The 24961-nt window shown below is 41.0% G+C and overlaps 2 protein-coding genes across 4 annotated transcripts in view; one reads left to right on the top strand and one right to left on the bottom strand.

Moving 5' to 3' along the window:
- RAB5A (RAB5A, member RAS oncogene family) overlaps window positions 1-12305 on the bottom strand; it is a 31641-nt gene extending 19336 nt beyond the window's left edge. The window contains exons 1-2 of one of the 3 annotated variants that reach the window (XM_089911201.1): window positions 12206-12305; window positions 7710-7965 (exon numbers count right to left, since the gene is read on the bottom strand). In XM_089911201.1, the coding sequence (XP_089767327.1) occupies window positions 7710-7872 (163 nt within the window). In that variant the 5' untranslated portion in view covers window positions 7873-7965; window positions 12206-12305. Of the gene's footprint in view, window positions 1-7709; window positions 7966-11027; window positions 11444-12205 lie in introns of those variants that run through there. The other 2 variants (XM_022554681.3, XM_022554680.3) reach the window with 2 other exon arrangements.
- A 4626-nt stretch (window positions 12306-16931) lies between these two features.
- EFHB (EF-hand domain family member B) overlaps window positions 16932-24961 on the top strand; it is a 49098-nt gene continuing 41068 nt past the window's right edge. Inside the window, exon 1 of the mRNA XM_022554695.2 lies at window positions 16932-18178. Within this exon, the coding sequence (XP_022410403.2) occupies window positions 17102-18178 (1077 nt within the window). The 5' untranslated portion in view covers window positions 16932-17101. The remainder of the gene's footprint in view (window positions 18179-24961) is intronic.

Here is a 24961-nt window from a genome sequence, read left to right as displayed (position 1 = left end):
CATAAAATAATATGAAAAATCAGACTGTATTTTCCAAGATGGCCAGAAGATTTCACACACATTCTTGTGACAACATGACACTGACATTCTTTCCTCAAATCTGTACAAGCCTGTGATATGAACATAATTGATGCTATCTATGTGAACTTCTGGGAGGTAGGTCATAAAAAGCTACCCAGCCTCTGCCTGGTATTTTGGGGATATTCATGTTTGAACCCAGCCATCATGCTGTAAGGAAACCCAAACCAGGTGGCAAGGCCACATGCAGGTGTTCTGGCTGACAGCCCCAGCTGAGGTCCCAACCAATAGCCAGAATGAGCTGCCAGATGTGTTGAGATGATTCTAGCCCCAGCACTGACTGCCACCCATGACATCAGAAAATCACCTAAGCCCACTCAACCCCCAGAAACAAAAGAGATAATAATTGTTTTAAATGACTAAGCTTTGGGTTCATTTGTTTCTGAGCCGTAGATAACTGGGACAGTATTAAAGTGAAAAATGAAAAGTATACTACAGTAGGTCTGGTATGTTTCAAATTGCATAAAAAGGAGAAAATACACAGATTTAAATATAATAGTAACTTTGCAAGGACAAAGTAACACTACCTCTGGGAAAAAGAACTAAGTGGGTAGAAGACAGGAGGGAGACTTTTCGATGTCAACCATTTGAGATTTGACTTATAAGAACAAATCAATGAAATAATAAAAATGTGATACATGTGGAGGGCATAAAAATGAACACAGTGGTGCTCACTTTGGAACATGGGTGATTTGAATTTTTATTTAAAAATACTTTCACATTATTTTCCTTATATCAATAAATCGATATATAAGGGGCTCTGTACCTGCCAAGTACCACATATTTTATAACAGAATGCTTATGTCATGCATATCCTGACCCTAAACTTTATCAATTCCAGAATACAGGTGGAAATGAAGAAAGATCTGTCTTTTTTTTTTGCGGTACGTGGGCCTCTCACTGTTTTGGCCTCTCCCGTTGCGGAGCACAGGCTCAGCGGCCATGGCTCAGCGGCCATGGCTCACGGGCCCAGCCGCTCCGTGCCATGTGGGATCTTCCTGGACCAGGGCATGAACCCGTGTCCCCTGCATCGGCAGGCGGACTTTCAACCACTGCGCCACCAGGGAAGCCCAGAAAGATCTGTCTTTAATCCCAGCTGTCACTTAGTTGCAAAACCTCAGGCAAATCACTTTTGTTGCCTCAGTTTCCTCATCTATAAGATTAGTATTTCCTCATATAGCTATGGTAAGGTCCAGATGACACTGTGAGAATGCTGTATAAGCTCTATGACTGCATCATATGACATGTAGCTAACTTAAAAATTACCTTACAAGCTACCCTAAAATTACCCTGTACTTCCTTGAAGTCACATTTTTCTAATTTACAAATTACTTATGAATACAATAGATGAGAAAGTTAGGATTGTCTTAAGTTCAAGTTCAAGCCCTCTAATATTAAAGGACCCTATGTGTCCAAGATACATTCATATTACACCTCAAATAGAATTGGTATCAACTAAGTAGAAACCCTCTTGGCTCTCGTTCTATGTGAGGATAAATAACTTTTTTTTTTTTTTTTTTGGCCGTGCTACATGGCACGTGGGATCTTAATTCCCCAACTAGGGATCGAACCCGCACCCCCTGGCTGTTGAAGCAGGAGTCCTAACCACTGAACCACTGAAATCCCTAAGTAACTATTTTTTTAACTGAGAAACGCTGAAGGTGTCTGATCATTAGAGTGACTACAGTCCCATATCATCAAGGTATCTCTTCTTTTTGAATCCAAAGAGTGACTGCTATCTTCAGCTTTGCAAACAGGCTAAAAAACCACGAATGACTGCTCCTCATCCTGCTGTTACCCTTCCTCATCTATATTACCTGGAAAAGAGGGTGAATGTTGTTTACCAGCACTTCCCTCAAATACTGTTTTGCAACACTTGTAAAATTCTAAGGATTATTTCTTATTTTCAAAATCCAATATGTGACTTCACTCTCATCTCCAGGAATTTAGTAATTTGGTAGTTGCAGTTCATGTTTACATCAAAATAGCCAATGATCAAAAATCAAATGCCTCTGGAATTACTCCTGTTGCCTTTCTCACTCTAATACATCCCTATTTGCCACCAAGAGGCCTGGTAACAAAAGGCTCTCAATGATAACTCCAAATGATGAATTAATTCAGCATGCATCGTAAGGAAGACTGCATATAAGTAACCTCAGATTACTATGGTGTAAGACCCAAAAGGTGGAAAGGTTAACTCTGATTTCTAATATTTAGCACAGTGCTAGGAGCTTGGTAAATTTGTTGAGTAAATGAATTTCTGAAAAGCCTGATAATCTTATTTCCCAGCAATAAGAGAATAAAAGCAGCAAATCAGTGAATCCACAGAAGTAGTTCACCATACTTAGAGCTAATTTGCAAAATCATTCTACCAAACAGCTTTGAACACTTCAGCAACACCAGAGGGCATCGATGAATTAAGTAAGACAGGGCAAAAACAGACGTTCATGATCCCAAATTGTGGAATAAATTTTAAGAGGAAGAAAAGGTTTAACTATACTGATTGCATTGTTTAATGTGGAGGAGAGTACACACTTTAAAAAAAAGTCTGCCCTAAAAGAATCCTTATTTAGCTTACTCTTCTCATTTTATAAATGTGTAAACAGTGCTGTTTGTAAAAGGAAGCCAGGATTGAAGCTAAGCTTATTGGCTCCTAATTCACAGCAATGCTTCAGTAGCCACACATGATAACATTTTAAACTGGAACACTGGGGTATATAACTGATGTTAAGACTATTAAAATTTTTTAGGTCAGAACTGGTACAAACATATAAAATACCAAATCTTTACCGATTTCTCCTAGTAATACAACCTATCTCAAATACTGAATATGTACTTTCTAGAAGGAAATATTATTATGCAGAAAGGTAATATTCTTTCAATTAGAACCAAAAGATAAACTCCCACAAATTTTAACTCTCACTGTAAGAGAAAGAATAATGAACATTTCAAAAAGCATTTTTGTCATGAATTGAAAACTATATGCTGGTGGTTTGTCCCTAGGTCTTCTATCCTTTCTCAAAAGAACTTTTAATTGAAAACAATATGCAGATACAAAAAGATAAAGGAAGTAAATGCACAGATTACAATTACACAAACAAGTCTTTCTTACAGTTAACAAGTGAAGGGCAATAGTAGAAAGCTTACTACTACAGGAAAAACATGAGTTATTCAGATTTAAGTTTTCTAGCTGCTTTTATTTTTCAGTTTAGGAAGCAAATTTAGTATCTACATACATGTCATATTCTATCTAACTGTGTAATTTCTCTCTCTGAGAAAACTTCCAAAATATCTTAGTTGATGTGGGGAGCAGGCATTTAATATAACATACATAAATAACTGCTTTTTTGAAAATCAACAAATGGTGGGAGGGTTAAGCAAGAATCTACCATACAGAACTTAAAGAAACTTAGTTGTATATGTTCATGCTATTTACTTGAAGGAATCTGCAAAAACTCCATTTTTGGAAAGGGTCAAATTTAAGAAGTACCTGCTCATTAAGTTTTTTACATCTTATTTGTTCCTATAAATTTTAATAAGAAACTTTATCTTCCAAGAGGAGAAAATCTGGACATAAAATTCTTTAACACTGTCAAATCCTAAATTGAATGCTCTGCACTAGGTGGAAAAGTCACGGTTCTAAAATAATGTCATGTCATGACAATACAACAAAAATATCAACAGTGATAAAAATGACTCAGCAAAAAGTAATGGTGGTGATGGTAATAGCTAATATTTAATAAGCATTTTACTCAATGCTAGGCATTGTGCCAAGAAATGTATATGCACTTTCATTTAATCCTTACCAAAAACCTCAAGTAAGGTACTATTATTTCCATTTCATGTAAGACGCAAATAAAGCTGGGTATGACTTGCCTCAGATGATACGTGGTATGTGCTGGAGCTAGAATTTTAAATCAAACAATGTGGATATAGAGCCGCTTGCCACCCCTTTCTTAACCACAATGCTCGACTCTTAAGAAGGTCCTGGTTGTAAATTGATAAGGTAAGGTAAAAGACTGTTAATAATAACTTTGAAACCAACCTTGTTTTTCTTAATTTTAATAATTTTTCCCCCAGATGTTTTTGAATCTGAATAGAAAAACAAGTCCTGGTAGCCCCTTCGAGGAAACTGGACGGATGTTAAATATAGAATAAACTTTGTTCTTCCAGTAAAAACAACCCTGAAATAATTATTTTAGACAACTCTACTTAGGGTTAATAACTGCTGAAAATAGCTTTAAAAAGAAGGCACTTATTTCTTTAATTTCGTGTATAACCAGTCCTTGATTATTTGTGGCAATAAAAGGGAGCAGCATCGGTACAGATAACTGAAAACTATGGATATTCTAACTCCCGTAAGTAAAGACAAGGCAGGGTATCCTTGATGGAACAGAGAAGGAGCCATGCTCTCTTAAAGAGGCCTAGCAGGTTAACAGGAAGGGGTTCCCATACAAAGAAATAACAGGTTAATACGTAATATAACCAAGTACATAATACCTGAAATTCTCAAACTGGAGGAGTTAGATGAACAGTAAGTTTTTAAAAAATCCTACAGTTTAAAAAAAAGAAAAGCAATTATTCCATTTGTGGGAGAACTTTAATATGTAGTGTAAATGTAATACTGGCTCCTCAGAACACAGAAAGCAGAGGTTCTCAAACTTTGGCATGTACTAGAATCACGTGGAAGACTTGTTAAAACTTAAGATAAATCTTTAGGTGTTCAAGGTGTTAAATGAAAGATGGCCAGTCCAAACACCCAACAAGCATTTACTGAAGAGCTATGCGCCTCCAGATGAAATAGCAGGAAGGATGACAACCCTGTGAGCCTAAAGCTCCCTGCTAATCTTATGGGCTAGTCTTAGACAAACAATGGGAACGTAAATGTCATGCAGACTTTAAACCCCTACAAATAAGCTAGAACTCCCCAAAGCGCTAAACCCACCACCTAACTACCTATCTCATTATGAGTGCTATAGAGCCAAGGGGCAGGGGTGTGGGGTACTGTGAGACAACATGGATTCTTAAATCAAGCTATCGTGTTTAGGAAGAACCACATAAACTAAAGAAACCTTGATGTTCTTGATGAATATAAGGTTCTAGAATACACAAATTCAAGAGTGCAGTATATGATTTCCACCTTACAACACAACCAGAGATTAAAATTTTAAGTGAGCTCTTCAGACCGCAACTAATGTTATTAAACATCAACAGTTAAGTGAAAAATAAAGAACAGATGAAATGTAAAACATCTGGCCAGGTTCATTTTTAGATAGCTCCTACCACACATCAGCCAAAACAAAAAGACATATTACCTACAAGTTATAGACCTTAAATACCTCACACCTTGAGATCCTTAAATGCTTAGATTCTACTCTAGTCCTTAAGGGTGAAGAGCTGCTAGCAAAAAGCATAAAAAAAAACAGTGCTCAATTGTAGGCAAGTTAAACCAATACGTCTTACACCTTAAACTTACACAATATTATGTCAGTTATCTCTAAAAAACAAACAAAAAAACCAGGCCTCACAGCTGTAATCATAATGGCACTGTCATACCTCCTAAGGATATTAATATGTGGTCAACATAGTGGAAAGGTATCCAGCCAGTAACCATGAACATAGAAATTGGGATGTAAAGTCCTTCTAAAGTTGGTTTAAAAAGCCAGCTCAATCTGTACTCATAGAAAATATTAAGGAAGTTTTATGTGTTAGAATGAAAACCTTTTGACAATTTCATTAATGAAATGTAGACAATCTAATTGGTATTAAATGGAAATGGAGATTATATATATATATATATATATATATACACACTCCCATACACACATATCAGAGAATATGTATATTTATGTTGATGAACTGATAAGGGGTTAAATTTCTCTTTTAAATGTCCTTCCTTAGATGTCATTAGGAAAAAATACATTTCGAAGATAACTGGGAGTAACCAAAACAAAAACAAAGTTCTCGTTTTAGGCTACATTTCCCAGGAGTTAAGTTCTTTACTACAGTACTTCAGTGTTTTTGTTATTTTAATATGCACTGTGAAGGGGGGCAGGGTTAGCACATAGCAAGTCCCAAACATGTCGGCCCAGGTATTTTGCCTACGATGCATATGTACTTTGGAAAATGCTGCAACTGACAATCACTTGCCAAAAAGCAGTTATAATGACTAACTTTTTGCACCAGTTTAAGGTGGGTAGACATAACCTCAAACTCTTTAAAACTCTTCCTACCATGTGGGCTAGTTAACTTTGGCCCAATTTGCTTTCTGGAGGAGGCTAAAGCTTGAGAGGTAATACTTCATTATTAAATCATACGTATACATATTTTTATATTTCATTATTAAACGGTATACACACACACAAATGTATTCACAAAGAAACCACAAAGAACGTGTGATACACTTCATTAAAGTTTTTTAAAATACCAAGATTTCTGAATCAAAATAAAAGCTGCATGGTATGGACTATACTTTTGATGCTCATCCATTATAAAAACCATAAAATACTAAAATGGGATCACACTGTAACATGATATACAAATGGAGGGGGCTGACAATCACTGTTATACTGCTGAGTCTATTAAAGTGGAAATACCACTTATCTACTACATTTCTTGTATGTAGGGAAAAGCCAGGAGATACTAGAGCTCTGTAATTTATCTTATTGGGAGGATCTGAAACTACAAATAAAATTCTCAAGTGTACTTACTTGAGAACATATAGTCAATGTATAGCATAAAGTTATGCTCCTGAAAGACGGACTCCAAGAAGTTGCTACATGCCAATGGGTATCTGCCTTACATATTTCAAAAGACTTTAAAACGTATAAAATACCTGGAAAAAATATGGTACTGCTTAGTTACACACCCCTTGCAAAATACCGCGAATCTTAAAGCTGTCCACACAGTACCTAATTCAAAAGCTTCATTTGGCAGATGAAACTGACGCCCAAAAAAGGCTGTTTTGCCCCGCTGCTATATACAGTTGTGGATTTCTCTGATGAGGTTCAATTATCTAATTTCTTGTCTTCTATTCACAGCAATGCTCTGTTAGTTGTCTCCTCTTTGTCCTGTATCTTACTGTCCCCTTGCCTCAGTCTTACCAAAAACACTGTAAGCAGTGCTTACTCTACCTCTTTCCCCTCTCCTTCCATCTTTCTCTCCAGCTCCCATTTCCCTTTCATGTCCCTCTTCATTAATCACTCACTTTTTCTCTTCCCTCAGTTATTTAGAATTAGAATTTTAATGTTAACTCTTTTACGATTTACTTTTACTATTTTCACTATTCATTCTAAAGCCAGTATAATTCAGCACAAACATGTATTAACTTGAAGAAGCTTCTAATCATTATCAAGAAAGATATCAATCAAATCTTATACTTGGGGACACTGATTCCACTCATGTTTGCATCTGTGTTTTAGCTTCCATATAACCATCTTGGGGATAACCAGTAAATCGAAATATTAAACAACATTACCTTAACAAAAACCAAGTTATAAAGCTTGAGCCTGCTGCTCAGCTCTTCACTCTGTGACCTACTCAGTACCCATCATCATACAATCAGAACAGCAAAATCTTATTTGTCAACGTATGATTCAATTAAATGAAGAAGGGATAAAAGAAAATCTTACCCCCAATGGTACTCTCTTGAAATTCATGAAATTGGCCCTTCACAAAACGAAGCACCAGGCTCGATTTGCCAACAGCAGACTCTCCCAGAAGTACTAATTTGAACTGGCATATTTTATTTCCAGTATTTGGCCCATTGGGTCTTGTTGCTCCTCGATTAGCCATGTCCAAATTTGAAAGAAGTCCCTAATTTCAGTCTCTTAAATGAACTTCCAGGATGCAAGATGTCAATTTTTTTCTTTCTGGAGGTAGAGAAACCTGTTAAAAAAAAAAAAAAAAAAAAGAAGTAATTAAGTATACAAATCAGCAAAACAAAGCAAATCTACTATTAATCACTTTGGTAAATTCTGCCTGTAACACATTATTGCATGACAATTATAACCTCTAATAAACACTGAGTGTCATTTAGTTTAATTCACTACCTTTGTCAGTACTGTAAAGGCATGAGATTTGAGCCTAAAATCATGCTGTAATCAAGGCTTTTAAAACATTTTAAAGCTAACCTTTATCAAAGACTCAATTTTGTGCCAGCTGGTTTTAAGTACTTAACACAGCCACTCAACAATCCTATAAAGTTGACTATTACAATCCTCAAGAATGAGGAAAACAGGCACAGAGAGGTTAAGTAACTTGAGGTCACACAGTTACTGTGACAGAGCTTCAACAGAGCTGAGTTTCAAACCCTGGCAACCTGAAAGGTGACTCAAGTACTTAGGTTAAAACAGTTTTGAGTAAAATTAAGTTAATAAGTGGAAAGCTCTTAGAATAGATCTTAGAACGCAGTAACAGCTCAATAAATGTTGGCCATTATTATTTGAAGGCTTCTGTTAAACAGTACATGTTTTTTGTTTATTTAACGGTAGTTTTGGAGCAACAAATATATTAAGTAGGTGGTGTGTCTGGTGCCTAAAAGACTTAAAACTGTTTTCTGATGTGCTCAAGTACATCAGACGTGGAACTGTTAACTGTGGTTCTCTATGTGGTGAGTGAATTAGTGTCTTATTTAGTTATACTTTTCTGTAGTTCTGGAGCTAACAAATGTGTCGTTACTTTCTATTTAACACATTTAGAAAAAACTAGCCTGAACGGCAACTTCTATGTCTTCTACTATTATCTAAGAACGCTAATTTTCACTCTCAAAGAATTAGGGAACTTTCAAAGAACTCTTTTCCAATCTATTCACAAATCAATCATAATAGTTTTCTTCTATCTTTAATCAAAACCTGATCATGTGCTAATAACATTAAATCTGATTATTCCCCTTCTCAAATCACTGTTCTATTTCATTTAGGTACCTAATAAGATATTTGCCTTACCCATGAAATTAGTTTATACAAGAATCCCTCTTGACCACGAACTCATTAATAAACATATCCATGAGACCTTACATTCATGGCAATAAAATCACCTCTGCCTTACCTAAACGGCAGCTTTGAAGAGTCCTTACCTTTTAGTAATACGTATTGAAATACTGACAAATGAAATAATAGGGCTGAGTTGCTTCCAAACAATGGGGGCGTAAATAAAACAAGATTGGCCATAAAATAACTGAAGCTAGGGTGATGGGTTCATTATACTATTCTTCCTACTTCTGTACATTTAAAAAATTTTCTGTAATAAAAAAATGCTCCAACCCCACATCCACCCTCCTACCACCCCAAAAACATATCAGATTTGGGGATCTAATCCTGGCTAGCTATACCAATTTCTGCTGGAGCAAGTGCTTTCATTTCAAAGCCTCTATTTCCAGTATACCTAACCTTCATAACTGCTGTGGGAAGTAAACAAGAGACTATATATGTAAAAAGTTTCTAATACAGTGGTCAACACACAGCAGGGATTTAAAATTGGCAATTAAAGTGCCCCTTTGATGAAATAATGACCAAGTATCAAAAGAAAGTCAGGTAGACTGAAAATGCACCAACACACCTTCAGATAGTACATACGATAGCAACTAAAACACTTCCCAACTGTCTGATTACCTACAAAACAGCAAACTGAATTACTCATCAAGGACAACATGCTCCGAATTTCCACAGTCCTCCTCCCAAAACTGCACGGAAAACATCAGATGCCCATTAAAAAAGATTATGATTTAGCTTTGTCTTTTAAGGTTTAAAGCCTTGCATTATAGTTCCCTCCAAGGATCTCAAACAAAACATACCTAAATCTAATTATAAATATACAGTTAGCATAACATTAAGGTTAAAAGTTACATTTTGTAATAGCTGCATTCACTACTTAAAACTTTTGTTTCACAAAAGCACAAGATTTTGCACAAAGTGCATTTTACATCTTTTGAAAACACCTGGCATTCTAGAATTAAAGTCCTCCTGGGTGCTCTTTGATGAAAACTAACAGCAGCTTACATTTCTGGGTACTTATTTTGTGCCAAGCACCATCCTATGAATTGCTCACAGCAACCCTACGAGCTCTTTTTATTATCCCCATTTTACACTAAGAATAAAGTTTCTGAGCTGTCCTGAATTACCGCAGTGGTGTCCATGTGGGTTTTTCCCCTACTAGTTATGTGAAAGGCAATTGACTGGACACTTAGGCACCACTTCAGCAAAAAACAAAAACCAAATATGTGAATTATGACGTTCAGAGCTTGAAAAAGTCTGAGTCTCAGGAGGATAACCAGCTTCCAGGGAGGCGAACAACAGAGCACGTTTAAAGGGCTCTACCCACTGAGTGTGTTCAGCGACCTAGTTGTGCCGAGTTGTTTAAGGCTGCGCTTCACCACCTTCCAACGATGAGACAAGAGTCCCTAGACAGCCCGGCTTCCCGAGCCGCCTCCTCCCTCCATTACCCGGCTCAGGGAGTCGGGGGGTAGGCGGAGCTCCCCAAATTCACACCTGCTGGAAGCCCCAGTTCCTCCTCCGAGAGCACCTGAGCAACTAACACCCAGCTCCGATCGCTCGAGCAGGCAGGCTCCGCCAGGCCCCTGGGCCGTCTCTCCCATCCTCCTCCCCGGAATCCGGCCTGCTTCTGGCCGGAGACCACCCCCCCCCCCAACTCCGGGCTGCCAGGACGGAGCAGGCGGAACCGCGGCCTCCGGCCCTCTCGCGCGGCGCCATCTTGAGAAGGGAACAGGGTGACACCCGTCGCTCCCTCGGCCGGTCCCCAAATCCTGGCCTCCGGAGCCCCTCGAAGGATGAGTCACCAGGGCCGGCGGGTCGAGACGCCGGGTTCGGCCCATCTCCAGTCTCGGGCCCCGACGCGCGAGAGGGAAGGGCGGAGGACTCCGCGCCAGCAGGGCCCGCGGACCACCCGGGGTCCCGACCCGCTCCGCGCAGGCGGAGGGCCGGCTCGGTTACCTGAGTCCGCAGCTCGCGGGGCCGCGGCGCCGAAGCTTCCGGCTGCAGGTCCCAGGCGGAGCCCGAGAGGAGGCTGAGGCTGAGGCGGCGGTGGTGGCGCGTCTCCTCGTCTCGCCGCTCCCCTCAGACTGGACGGTGCGGGGCTCGTGCCGCGGTGCCGCCCCCGTCGGTCTCCGTCTCCGCCTCTCGCCGCTCCGCCTTCCTCTTTGCTTTCTCCTCCTCCGCCGCCGCCGGCGCTCGAGTTCCCACTAAATCTTCCTCCTCCTCCCTCCTCCCCTCAGGCCGGCCGCCGGCTCCTTCGCTAACCAAAACACAAACACTCCAGTCCCAGCGCGGTAGCCACTTCCGCCGCCCGGCGCCGGCCTCGCCGCCACGTCGCCGCACGTCGCGGACTACGCTCCTTCGTCACTTCCGGTCGTTCCCCGTCCGCCCGTTCCATCCGTTCCCCCGCCCCCTCTCAGAGCCTTAAGAGTCCGGGCTGGGCCGCGGGGCGGGGCGGCCGCGTCACGTGACCCCAGCGAGCCGCGGGGTCGGCTACGGCCGCGGGCCGCCTCCCCTTACCCGCTTCCCCGGGGCGCGTGCGGCCCCGCCCCCGTCGGCGCCATTGTTATCTGGGCGGCGGTCGGTGGCTCCCCATGGCCGAGGGCGGGGACGGGGCGGGGGCACTCGTTGGCCGGCCTGCTCTAGGGGGAGCCCAGGAGAGCTTGGGTTTGCTACTCCAGGGCGGTGTGGGGCGGCGAAGTTTCTTCTGTGAATATTAGCTGCCAGTTCCCCTTCCCCTACCTCTGCAACACCCCAACAATGCCAGCTCGGCTCAGGGACTTTTTTGTGGGGGCTTTTCTAGCACAAGAGAGCCTTCCAACACGTCCCTAGGGATGGGTGGATAGGTAAGGGGCATTGACTCCAGGGAGGAGGATGCGATCCTCCCCCGACCCCCGAAAGTTGTCTTTAGGCGGGGACATTTTCAATAATAACTTGCTTTTCTTGAGAGCCTACCTGTTTTGGGTGCGAAGGGGCAAGTTATAAAATAATAGGTAGCTTTTATAAAGAATTTCCCGTCGCGGTTTACTGCACTAAACGCTTTACAGGAATTATCCCATTTTCTTCCTACGCTATGAGGCTCTCACTCTGAAACTAGCTCTATCGTCCGCCTCCCTCAACATTGGAATATTACCTACCCAAAGTGGTCCTCGCCGCTGTCTAGCACAGCGGCTGGCAGCCAGGAGTCTTCAGTCGTGGCTGTGGAATTCACGAATGTGCCGTGCCTGTTTTACAGGTAAAGAATTTGAGGCACAGAGATTGTGTAACTTGTCCAAAATCACCGCGGAGTAGGTGATGAAATTGTGTTCTAACCTGCAGGCTGGCTCCAGAACCTGAGTTCTTAAGCACAGTTCCAGTAAAAGAACCCAAGACATTCATTAGCCTCCATTGCAGACCTACTTAAGGCAAGCTGTTTTGGCTCCATCTCACACAACAGTCCCTGGCTGGGCATCTGAAACAAAACAAAACAAAATTCCTTTCGGAATTTGGGAGAATGTTAAATCGATTTTTCCTCAGGATGAGGGTTGCTTTTTCAGTTTGCTGTTTACTATTTATAGCCCTGCCGTGTGGCCATCAGTATTGATCGTCTAGATGTGTACTTGGCCTAAGGTATCCTGTCGGTGCTCAGTCAACATTTTGCAATGAAGGTGATTTGAACCCTTGAACAGCCAGCCTTTCAGATCAACCTCCCAGTTACCCCAAGAACATTATGTGTCATGTGCAAACGGTGTCTGTGGCACTTTATCCCAAGGGGTGGTTCCAATATGCTATGTTAGTCATGGTGATACTCAGTCAACATTTTGCAATGAAGGTGATTTGAACCCTTGAACAGCCAGCCTTTCAGATCAACCTCCCAGTTACCCCAAGAACATTATGTGTCATGTGCAAACGGTGTCTGTGGCACTTTATCCCAAGGGGTGGTTCCAATATGGTATGTTAGTCATGGTGATACCTCTCGGACAATCCCAGGAATAATCAGGAAATAGGATATGTCACATCAGTTTTGGCATGTCAGCAGTATGCCCCAAACCAAACCTATTCCATCCCAAACGTGCTTCTGCTTGGTGACTGGTATTAACAGCCTCCCAGTCACCTAGACTTGAAAGAGCAGAATCATCTTCAGCTCTTCGTTGTCCCATTCTGTCACCCAAAATTCTCTAATCCCAAATCTAAGCTCTAATCCCAAAGCCTGGGCCATAGTAGTATTTGTACAAGCTGAAATTAATGCACACTTCTGCCTTTTCAACCCATTCTTTACACTTTGGCCAGTCACTCTCCTACTCAAAAATATGCAATTGCTAAATAGAGTACAAAGTTCTTCAACTCTGGTCCCAACCCATGTTTCTTTCATTCTGTTTCTAAAGCCTCCCTCTCCCCAAACTCTTGCCTTGTGACCTAATCATACCAGTCTACTCTGTGTTCCCAGAGTGTCGCCTGTGTGTTTCCATCTTGGCATCTTTGATCACTTTGTTCTCTGCACCTTGGAATACCACTACCTCTCATCACTGTAGGTCTCACCTTGGCCAGGATGCCAACTCCTCTGGATGGCATCTGAGGCTACTTCTACTGGATTTAGTGATCTTTTTCCTGTAGTTTCATGATACTTTACTGTCTGTAATAGTTCTAATATGTATCTGCCTTATTTTACAGTTAGTACCTGCCTAGACTTTCCTCCTCAGGCTTTCATTCCCATCAGGATTTTAAAGTTCTTAAGGACCAGGACCATAATTTATTCATGATTTAACTTCCTTTCAGAGGAACTTTGATTGATATCATAGGGACTCCCCCAAATTTGTGAGCTTAATTGCATTTTTTTTTTTTTTTTTTTTTTTTGCCACACCATGCAGCTTGTGCAATCTTAGTTCCCTGACCAGGGATCAAACCCCGCCTTCCGCAGTGAAAGCACTGAGTCACTAACTACTGAACCACCAGGGAATTCCCAAGCTTAATTACATTTAGAATGGTGAACATTTGACTTAAGTCCTCACAAATAACACCTGGATGCTGAAATTTATACATTGTTAGGAACTCCCCATCATTGTTCTAGGGTATTGCTTCCTCATTCATTTCTTTCTACCAATTTTTAAAATATTTATTTATTTTGGCTGTGCCGCGTCTTAGGTGAGGCACACAGGATCTTTGTTGAGGCATGCAGATTTCTTAGTTGTGGCATGCATGCAGGATCTAGTTCCCCGACCAGAGGTCGAAACCGGGCTCTCTGCGTTGGGAGCGCAGAGCAGAGTCTTACCCACTGGACCAGCAGGGGAGTCCGACTTTCTACCAATTTTGTCTTTTAATTCACTTCCTTCGTGAGGGAATTCCTGGCTTTCCAGAGGTTAGCAGTGCTTTCATTGCTGGGGCCTGGGTTCAATGGTCGGGGAACTAAGATCCTGCAAGCTGTGAGGCAAGGCCAAAAAACCCCAATTCTCTGTATTCATGAATATATTCCACAGTATTTTATAGTTTAGTCATAATGTTTGCCTGGGGAGTTCTGCTCCAGTGGCTGGTACCTCTAAGATCCAGTAGTAATTTTGGAGAGATGGAAATGCCACAGTAAAGCTTTGCTCTTGTACTGCCACTCACAATAGGCCTGTGTTTTTTTCCCCCTAACTCTGGATAACTGAGGAGGACTGATAATTGGATACATTCTATTGGCAAATGGGAGATCCTACTGAAACCGTGTAACTTGGAGTGGGACTTGAACCCACAGGCCGGGATCCAAACCCAGCCAAAACCCAGATTGGGACTTGAACCCATGGTCTTTTAACGGAGATCACACCTAGTCTCAGGACTTAATGAAGCTCATGTTCTTGATGTCACATCGCAGAAAGAATTCAGTGAGAGACAAAGTGATAGGTAAGAAGTGGATTTATTTAGAGAGAAACACACTCCACAGACAGAGTGTGGGCCATCTCAGAAGGTGAGAAGAGCACCAGGGTAGGGGGGTTGTCAGTTTTTATAGGGGTGGGTAATTTCATAGGCTAAAGAGTGGGAGGAGTATTCCAGCTATTTTGGGGAAGGGGTGGGGATTTCTAGGAATGGGGCCACCGCCCACTTTTTGACCTTTATGGTTGGTCTTGGAACTGTCATGGCGCCTGTGGGTGTGTCATCAGCTTGCTGATGTGTTACAATGATCATATACTGAGGCTCTAGGTCTAGTGGAAGTCGACTTGTCCACCATCTTGGACCTATTTGGTTCTAATCTGTTTATGTCGTGTCCTTGGGCTATGTTATTCTTTTAAAGGTTGTGCCCTGGCCCGCTTCTCTCCTGTTTAACTACTAGGTGGTAAAATTTCTTAAGGAAGCTACAAAATGGATGGAGCCTAAATAAAGTCATGCAGAACTGAACACTGCCCTTAGTGCTGCCTTTGCCCTCAAATCTCTAAACACCGACTCAGGAATTCCCAGCACCTTGCATCTCTCAATCATCCACAACACTCCATGTCTTCTACCTTCTCCTCCAGGAAATCTTTCCATTGTGTAGTTGAAGAATGACTCTGCATAGATGGTAATGAATGGTAACATTCACTTTTAAATGGGACTGTCTGGAGACAAACCGAAAGGTAATTCTGGCATAAGGAATTGTAGGCATGGTGGCAAGGCAGTGAGAAAAAGGCTATGGAAACTTGAGCTATTCAGGTTTAAAAGCTAGTGTCTTTGTAGGGCATCATGAAAGCCTCAGCTCAATGTCACATACCTAAGGGATTTCTAAGCCCATCAATTCTAAAGTAGCTTCCCTCCATATCAAAGTGTTCTGTTTTCTTCATGGTACTCATCGCTCATCATGTGAAATGATCTTATTTATTGCTTTACTTGATGGTTATCTATCCCTATTAGAATATAAATTCTATGAGGTAGGGATTGGCTTAGTCCATTGTATTCCCAGAACTGACACAAAATGAGGACTCAGTACTGTAGATAGTTGTAAACAAAAGAATCGAATGAACACTTATACAGACATACCTTGATTTACACACAATCAAGTCATTTAAATTGCTTAGGGGGAGAAGAATATGTATACTAGCTATCTAGAAAATTACAGTACACTGTTTTTACAAATGTAAAATAGTATCCCTTAACCACTTTTTTAAAAAATTTGGGGGCTTCCCTGGTGGCGCAGTGGTTGAGAGTCCGCCTGCCGATGCAGGAAACACAGGTTCTTGCCCCGGTCTGGGAGGATCCCACATGCCGCGGAGCGGCTGGGCCCGTGAGCCATGGCTGCTGAGCCTGCGCGTCCGGAGCCTGTGCTCAGCAACGGGAGAGGCCACAACAGTGAGAGGCCCGCGTACAGCAAAAAAAAAAAAAAAAAAAATTTGGATTCTGCAAGTTTTTCATGAGGCTTTCTTAAAAAAGTGGAATCTCATAAATTTCATTCAAATTCTAAGCGAGGTGTTCTGTATCCCCTGTATGTGTAGAACATGACAAATATTCACCAAATACACATTCATTAAAACTTGAGTTTAAAAAAAATCCCGTACTTAATTTTGAGTTCGCCACATTATTTTAAAAAGTCAATATGCATTATTGTGTAACGCATTTCAAATTTTAATATATTTACTTGAAATGCTATTTAAAGCCTATTTATTGGAGTGTGTTTTCAAAGACTTTAAGATGTTCCTTACCACAGCTGCCAAATATAGTAACTTTACAGAATTTTTAAAGGATGTCTTAAGTGCTGAAAGAACTACATGCAGTGTGCATGTACTTTCACAAGGAAGGATCTAAAATTGGTGGTCACCACCAGAAAGAGGGTTATTTATTCTCTGATCGCCAGTAAAATTAATAGGCCCGTGGCCAGGAGTAGGCCCCTGGCTGAACCCATCCTAACGGGACTGCGTTGCTTGGGAAACCAAAGAGAAGTATGGGGTCATTTGATCTGGATCCCAAGACCACATCCTTCAAGTTCTCCTGCCCTCCAAATCTACTAAAGAAGGGGGAAAAAAGAGAGAAGGAATAAGGGAGAATAGGGGGAATGAGGGAGAGAGGGAGAGAGGAAGAGGAGAGAGTGGGGGAGAGGAGAAAGAGGGAGAGAGATGGGTGGGGTCCTGCCCTGGAAAGAGCTGCGCTCCAAGCCCCGCCCCCGTTTCCCTGGTAACTGGGTAAACAGACCTCCATCTTCTTTTCCCCAGGGAATTCTGCTAGGTGTGAAGTGGCGGGCAGGAAGCAGTGGGCAGGAAGTCCGAGTGGAGATGTGCTCTTTCGTAAGAGTGGGGTCCCCCAAAGGCTTGGGGCGCTCCAAGGGATTGGGATCTTCCCTCGAGCCAGGTGCAGCTTACCCCTTAGAGATGAGTGCCCTTGGAGGAATGAGGGTATCTGAGAGGAAATCTCCCCTGAGCATGGACGTGGCACTCACCCGGGAAGGAAAAGATGACTTAGGAGAGAGAAGGGTCTTCATGGGAACAACATCTCCCACGGAGTTGGGGCTCAGAGTGGGATTAGGAAAAGAAGATTCTCCATGCAGTAATAAATATGAGGAGAGGATGGCTTCACCGGAAACGAAATATCCATCGAGCAATGGGCTTGATATAAGATTAAAAAGACAGAATATTTCTAGGACTTTCATGGACGGGAGTAATTTAGGAGTCAGCAGGGTCTCAGCCTCACAGGAAACAAAATGTCCTCTGAGAATGTTGCCAGGAAGAGCAGGTTTAGAAAATGAGCGTTTTCTGGCAGGGTGTTGTCCTGGAAGGGTAACACAGTCTCCACTGGGCCTGGTGTGTGAAAGTTCACAGGCTCTAGGCAGCAGGAGATGTCCTGTGGCTGGTGACTCTGAAGAGTTAGGGGCTTCAGTGGGGAAGCAACCTACTTTGGGTATGGAACCTAGACAGGGACTGGAAAAAGAGTCCACCTGTGTGGTGATGAAGCCCAGCATGGAGATGCAGCCTCCTGTGGAGGTGGACATGGGGTTCCCCCAACCAGAGGATCCAGATGAAACTAAGCCTACAGAACCCCAAATGGGCTTGGTGATAGAACCTTCTGAGTGCCAGTTGGCTCAACAACCTGAAGAGCAAAGGGAGACTGAGAACATTGAACCAGGAGTAGAACCTCCAGATCGCATCAGACCCATATACTCTGGGAAATTTTTTGATCGGTTGCCTTGCTGGCCAAGTGTAAGTTTTTTCCTAGTACTTTCCGTAGGAACTATGTATAGCCATGTCTCTATCAAGATGATAAACGAGTGAGAGTTGTTTGGATTTGCAGAGTCAAATTGCAGAGATTTTGTTGAGATTCTGATATTCCTTGTCCCAAGAGACTCTTTCCAGCTGTTATTCTGTCCGATCTCCTCTGACTCTCTGCCTTCTTTTCTAATGTCAGCTTTGTTTTCTGTGCACACGCATGGGTCCTCTTGATTTCTCCCTCCTTTCTCCTTTGACCTACATTTCATTCCTCAATCTGCATTTTCTCAACCCTCCAACTGTAATACATGTTATATCCTAATATTCATGTACTTTTTTCAAAAACAGTTTGCTTTTTCTATTCATTATTCTGTGAGTTATTTATTCTTTCAGCAAAGACTTGTGGTGGTCCTTATGCTGGGTCCAGGGCACTATCAAATGAGAAGCACATGATTCTAATCCCATGGGTTTAGGCTCTCACTCCAATGTTGGAGGCAATAACTAAACAAATATTATATAGATGTCTAAATGCATAGAAAACAAATTCTTCCTTAATAGAAGTACACTCTAAATATGAAGCGCAATGGAGAGTTTGGACAATTGTTTTGGAGGAGATAGGAAAGGCTTTACAGAGCAAGTAATATTTCAGCTAATTTAGAAAGGTGTCAGTATTTGTCAGATGGAAACGGTTGGAGCATCTTGGGCAAAGAATGGCATGGAGTATGACCAAAGCTTCTTGTGTTGGGAGGTATAAGCAATTCTGTTTAGCCAGCATGGTGGTAAGAGATGAAGAAGAAATCTAAAGGTCCCGAATGCAGGGGTAAAACGTATGGGTACAGAAGCAATGGTGGATCTTCATGAGGGAAGAAATGAATAAAATTTGCCTTTTGGAAAGATTATTCTGATATCAATAATAATGGTGGACTGCAAGGGGAAGATATTGGATGACAGGAAAAAGTTAGAAGGCTATTTCAAGGTAATGATGGCCTGAAATTAACGTAGAGTTGGAAAGAATTGGAGAGGAGAGAGCAATTCTGAGAACCTTTTAGGAGATGGTATTGTTAAGAATTGCCATCCAGTTGTGGATCGATGTGGTAAAAGAGAGGGAAGTTGATGGATGACTTAGGAGTTTCTAGTTTGATAATGAGACATCTTCTGGTTTGGTGACACATGAATATCTGGTGTTGGCCATCCTGAGTTTCAGTTATTTACAGGGTATCAGATGAAAAAGCCAGGCAGACAGTTGGAGCCATGGGTGGAAATGGGACAAAGAAGGTCTAGGCAAGATCTTACCTTGGGAAACACATGAGATGATCAGAGAAAGAAATGTCAACTAGGTGAGTTCTTGAGGACAAGGATTTTCTCTTATTTATCATGTAGCTTCATGGCATATCATGATGTCCAGCTTATACTGGTCATTCAGTAAATATATGTTTGATAAGTGGAAGGAAGGCTGGATGATTAAGTGGGAGAAAAAACAGTCAGAGAAGAAAGAGGTGAGTCTGAGAGGGTGGTATTGAGCAACGTAAAGGGAGCATCCTTAAAGTATTCTGGGAGTAAAGGAGGCGTTAGAGAACACAATTCTGCTGAAGTGGTCACAGGGATTCTGCAGAACTTTTTTTTTGGCATCTGCAGACTTTTGTTCCCCTTGGGAGTCAGGGTGTTCTTTTGTCTTTGACCCACTTTGCTTTCTGGTTCCGTTATTGGATTTCCCCAGCCACTCTCTTCTCACTTGACCATACCTGCTTCTCCTTTCTGGATCGGTTCTGCAGTCTATGGGTCTATGGCTTCAGACCTGATCTCACGTACAAGCAGAAACCAGCTTCCGGTTTCCAATACAGGCAGTTCTAAAACCTCTGCTTCCTGCTACCTCTCACGTCCTCCTTTCTAAATGTGAGAGGAAAAAAAAAAAAAAAAATGTGAGAGGACAGGGAAGAGAGCTTCAAGGAGAAAGTGACCAGCAGTGTTAAAACGTCTCCGATAGGGTAAATAGAATAAAGATGAATTAGCTTTGGGCATTAAGGGAATTAGCAACATAGTGAGAATGCAGATTCCAATATACTGAAGAGTGAAATTAGAATTGGAGAAAACTATTGTAACTTTTTTTTTCCCCTAAGAAGTGTGACAGTGAAGAGAACAGAGTAAAGATTCCATTTAGGAATAATTTTATTTATTTAGTGAATCAGTAGGGAAGTTTGAGATAACACAAACGAGATAATGGGTGTAACCAGACCCCAGATAAGCAGGAGGGAGTGGAAACAGGATCACAGGCCAGAGGAGAGATTAGCCTAGATTAGAAACAAGGTTCCTTTTAAAATAATTTCTTAAATATTAAAATATCTACTTTCACTATAAAACAAAGATAATAACATGGAAAATTTAGAAAACAGGAATGAAAACACAATAATCTTATCACCCTAACACTATGCCTACTGGCACTTTGCTGCCCTCACATTAATTGTTATCAGTGGCTTTACTATATCAACATCGCTACCCATGGAGCTTTGCAGGTATTAACTCTTTACCGGTGAGGAAACTGAGGAAACTTAAATAATTTGGCCAAAGTCTTACAGCTAAGAAGTAGTAGCCCCAGGATTTGAAGTCACCACTTCCAATTTAAGAGTCTGAGTTCTAGACTGTACTATACTTCCTATGACACTTTTCTCCTAATCATTTTTACGTAGTTGTTACAGCAAGCATAAAAATTGTCTTGACTTTTCACTTACTATTATTTAATAAATTTTTCAGTGTTATTACAGAGAACTTAAAAGATGTTTTAGTGATAAAAGCAATATTTCTTTAAGCCCATATATGCTTCCTTTTTTTTTTTTTATCTTTATTGGAGTATAATTGCTTTACAATGGTGTGTTAGTTTCTGCTTTATAACAAAGTGAATCAGTTATACATATACATATGTCCCCATATCTCCTCCCTCCTGCATCTCCCTCCCTCCCACCCTCCCTATCCCACCCCTCCAGGTGGTCACAAAGCACTGAGCTGATCTCCCTGTGCTATGCAGCTGCCTCCCACTAGCTATCTATCTTACGCTTGGTAGTGTATACCATATATGATTCTTTAGATAACTCATTCCCTCTCTTTTTGGACAATAGATTTTTTTTTTTTTTTTGGACAATAGATTTTTTTCCAGGTTTTTCTGTAAAAATAGTCTATGAACTTCTTTATGTATATGTCTTAGAATATTTCCTTAGGATAGAGTTTCAACAGAAGCCAAACGATGAATCTTTCTCTAGTTCTTGTTGCCAAATCCCTTCCTAAAAGATTGTACCACTAAGTTTTAAAAATTAATAATGATTTGTAAGGCATTGTTTTAATTCACATTTCTTTGATTTATAATGAGATTGAAAATTGTTTCATATGTTTGTTTTCATTGTTTTGTTTTTTTTTAATTCTTATATCTGGTCATCTTGCTGAACTCTGATTGGTCTTAATTGCTTATTATTTCTTTTGGATTTACTAGGTAGACAATCATATTGACAATTTTGTCTTTCCTTCTTTAATATATATAACTCTCATTTCAATTTCCTATCTCACTGCATTGCCTACGATCAATAATACAATATTGAAAGGTCGCTTTTCAGACTTTAATGGGAATGATTCTAACGGTTCACCATTAAGTATTATTTTTGCCATATCCATTCCCAGTTTGCTAAGTATGTTTAAAAGTCAGGAATAGAGCTTGAACTATGAAGAGCTTTCCCCACATTTGTTGAAATATATCTTTTTCTGAATTAATATGGTTAACTTTCTAATAACAAACCATCTTCATATTTTGGGGCTAAACCCTACTTGGTTGTGATATACTATTATTATAATATATTCTAGGGTTTGATTTGCCAGTTTTTTAGTGGGATTTTTGCATCTACGATCCCATGTAATATTGGACACAGTTTTCCTTTTTGGGTTATCTTTCTTGGAGTTTGGTATTAGGGGAATGCTCGCACATGAAAAGAATTGAGAAGACTTCCATATTTTCATTTTCTTTATGCTTGTAAGAGTTTAGATATTGTGTGCATTATCTACTTCTCATAGGCTTAGTGGAACGCGTACAACTGAAAGGAAAAGAATAGGAGATCCCCAGCATCCTGATCAAGGGATGGGATGGTGAAGTATTTGGTGCCCCTGAGTTCATCCAGTTTCAGAGAAGGGAAGAAGTTCATTTGGGAGAGGTCAAAACCCATTTTCAAGTATGACAGTGAGCAGAGTTCAGATGGAAATACCTCTGTGAAGAACCTGCTAAAATCAACCTGCGAGGACACTAGCTTTTCATCAGGGTGCACTCAGGAAACTGTCATCTCCACGAGAGGCCGTTCCAGTGTTGGAGGGAGGGGAACAGCTGCATCTCATTGTAAGGACACTCATCCTGTGGTTTGAAGTTGCTGCCCAGAGTTGGCTGCAAGTGAAGGTCTGCTCTGATGGATTTATGAGACCCCATTAGGCCTTCTAGTCCTGCTGGTATAGTCATTGGTATAGCAGCATTGGTATAGCAGCAATGACTGCTGGTACAGTCATTGGTATAGCAGCATTGGTATAGCAGCAATGACTGCTGGTACAGTCATTGACATAGCAGCAAGGACCTGTATTCAGGAAAAGCCAAGAAATGGTGGCCCAAGAGGAGATTTTTGGAGTGCTCTTCAAGAACTAAAGAGTCTGGTAAAACGAGGTCCTCTCTGTGTAGACCCTTGGAAGGGCTCTTGGACAGCACTCTGGTAGAGATCAAAATCTCTCTAATGGTCATTTCTCCAAGACATCCTGACACTGTCCCTTGATTGACATTAATGCACTGACTATGGCAGAAACCTTGGGGTTATTAAGACTAAACAACTGAACCTTACAAAGTGCATTGATAAATGGTATTGAAGCCTGAAGTACAAAGAGGAGGGAGGAAGGAAGGAAAGTTTCAAAGAAAGGTTTTAAAAAGATAATATTGTCCACAATGACTAGACAGTATGTTAGGCGTTAGGGCTACAAAGATGAAAAATGATACAGTACTGGCTTTCCAAAAACCTTACAGTCTAGAGACTTGAGACCAATAGACCAATGATTTTACAATGTGGTAAATGTCATGCAATGGGATGCCTTATTTTTTTCCTCTTCTACACAAAGAGACCCTGATAGCTATTTGGGGGATGGGTAGAGGCAAAGGGGTCACCTATTTGTAAATCTTGTGAGAACCTGATAGTCATGCAAGCCCTGATACTCAAAAAAAAAAAAAAGTCACAAAGATTCATTTTGTCTGAATTTGCAAAGAGCCAATCTCTGCAGAATTCTGCGAAGTGGGTGGTTTTATTTGCCTAACGGGTTCAGGGCCTTCTGGGCAGAAAGATTGATGCCATCATTCCTAAACTTTTGCTGAGATTTTCCGAGTTAGGGATATCTATGAGCAAAACAGAGTGATCTTGACCAAGGGAGAGATCGGACCATTATGCCAGCCCACACGGAGTTTGGAGAGTAGATGATTATGGGTCAGTGGGTCTTTAGCAGCTGAAAATGGTCTCATATCAACCTTCCTGAGTTAACTTGAATCATACTTGGTCACTGAAACCTGTAATATTGGGGACCAACTGACGAGCTGGCCAAGGGAGGTGGCACTGCTGTGGCTGGGAACTGAGGAAGGAGGTGCCTGAGTGAGGAGGTGGTCAGTGCAGTTGGGAGTTTGATTACAGACAGGGGGCCTGAGCCGATAAGTAAAGACCGAGGACAGTAGAAGCCAGGTTTCTTACTGGTAGAGAAAAAACTTACTAATACGAAAAGGAGAAGGATAGAAGGAATCCTGTTGTGTTGGATTGTGATTGGAGGTATTGGTGGAAACTCATGGTATTATGTCTATGTCTATGTCTATATCATCTATATCTATATCTATATCTATATCTATATCTATATCATCTATGTCCATATCTAAACATTTAACTAAACAGAGTATCATAGAATTGATATAGATGCAAATGTGTGGGGTGTGTATACACCACACATTTCCTAGCTCCATCCTCTAAGAGGATCTAGAAACAATGTTTACTTAGTAGCAATGAGCACACCAGAACCGGGATCTTGATTTCTAAATATCATTCTCTACTAAAAGGAATCAGGACTCTTTGGGAGAATGGCTGACTCTAGGGCTGGTGTAGTACGATATGAACTTGGAACACCTTTGAGAACTATAAAGTAAGAAAGTGCTTAAAGAATAATGCAGATATGTCAAAGGGGTGCAGAAACAAGCTTGAAGAAGCTCCCAGTGGCCTAAACTGTTATACTTTGAGCACTGAATAAAATTAACATTGAATAAAAGGGGAAGGGAGGGAGAGATAAATTAGGAGTTTGGGATTAACAGATACACGCTGCCATATATAAAATAGATGAACAAGGACCTACTGTATAGCACAGGGAACTATATTCAATATCTTGTAATAAACTATGGAAAAAAATTGAAAAAAAATAACCAAATCACTTTGCTGTAAACCGGAAACTAACACAATATTGTAAATGAACTGTACTTCAATTAAGAAATTACCATTGAATAAAACAGAAATCCATGAGCCCATACTGATATAAATACACGAGTGATTGAAAAAATAGCAAGAAAAAAAAATTTCCTTGCAGTATAGTGCAGATGGAATGATGGAATTAGAAAGTCACCATTTGGCAACCGTCATAGTAGTAATGATTTAGGTCAGAGTCATCAGTGGATATTAAAACAGTAGGTAAAAGTTTAGTGAGGAACTGGATATTTACACAGAATAACTTTTTAAATTGATGCATAGT

This window comes from Delphinapterus leucas, chromosome 4 (assembly GCF_059928025.1).
Source record: "Delphinapterus leucas isolate spDelLeu-1000000601 "Yukka" chromosome 4, BTC_Dleu_Yukka2, whole genome shotgun sequence".
Lineage (NCBI taxonomy): Eukaryota > Metazoa > Chordata > Mammalia > Artiodactyla > Monodontidae > Delphinapterus > Delphinapterus leucas.
Note: the sequence above shows the minus strand (reverse complement) of the source record. Positions and strands in the feature narration are given on the sequence as shown.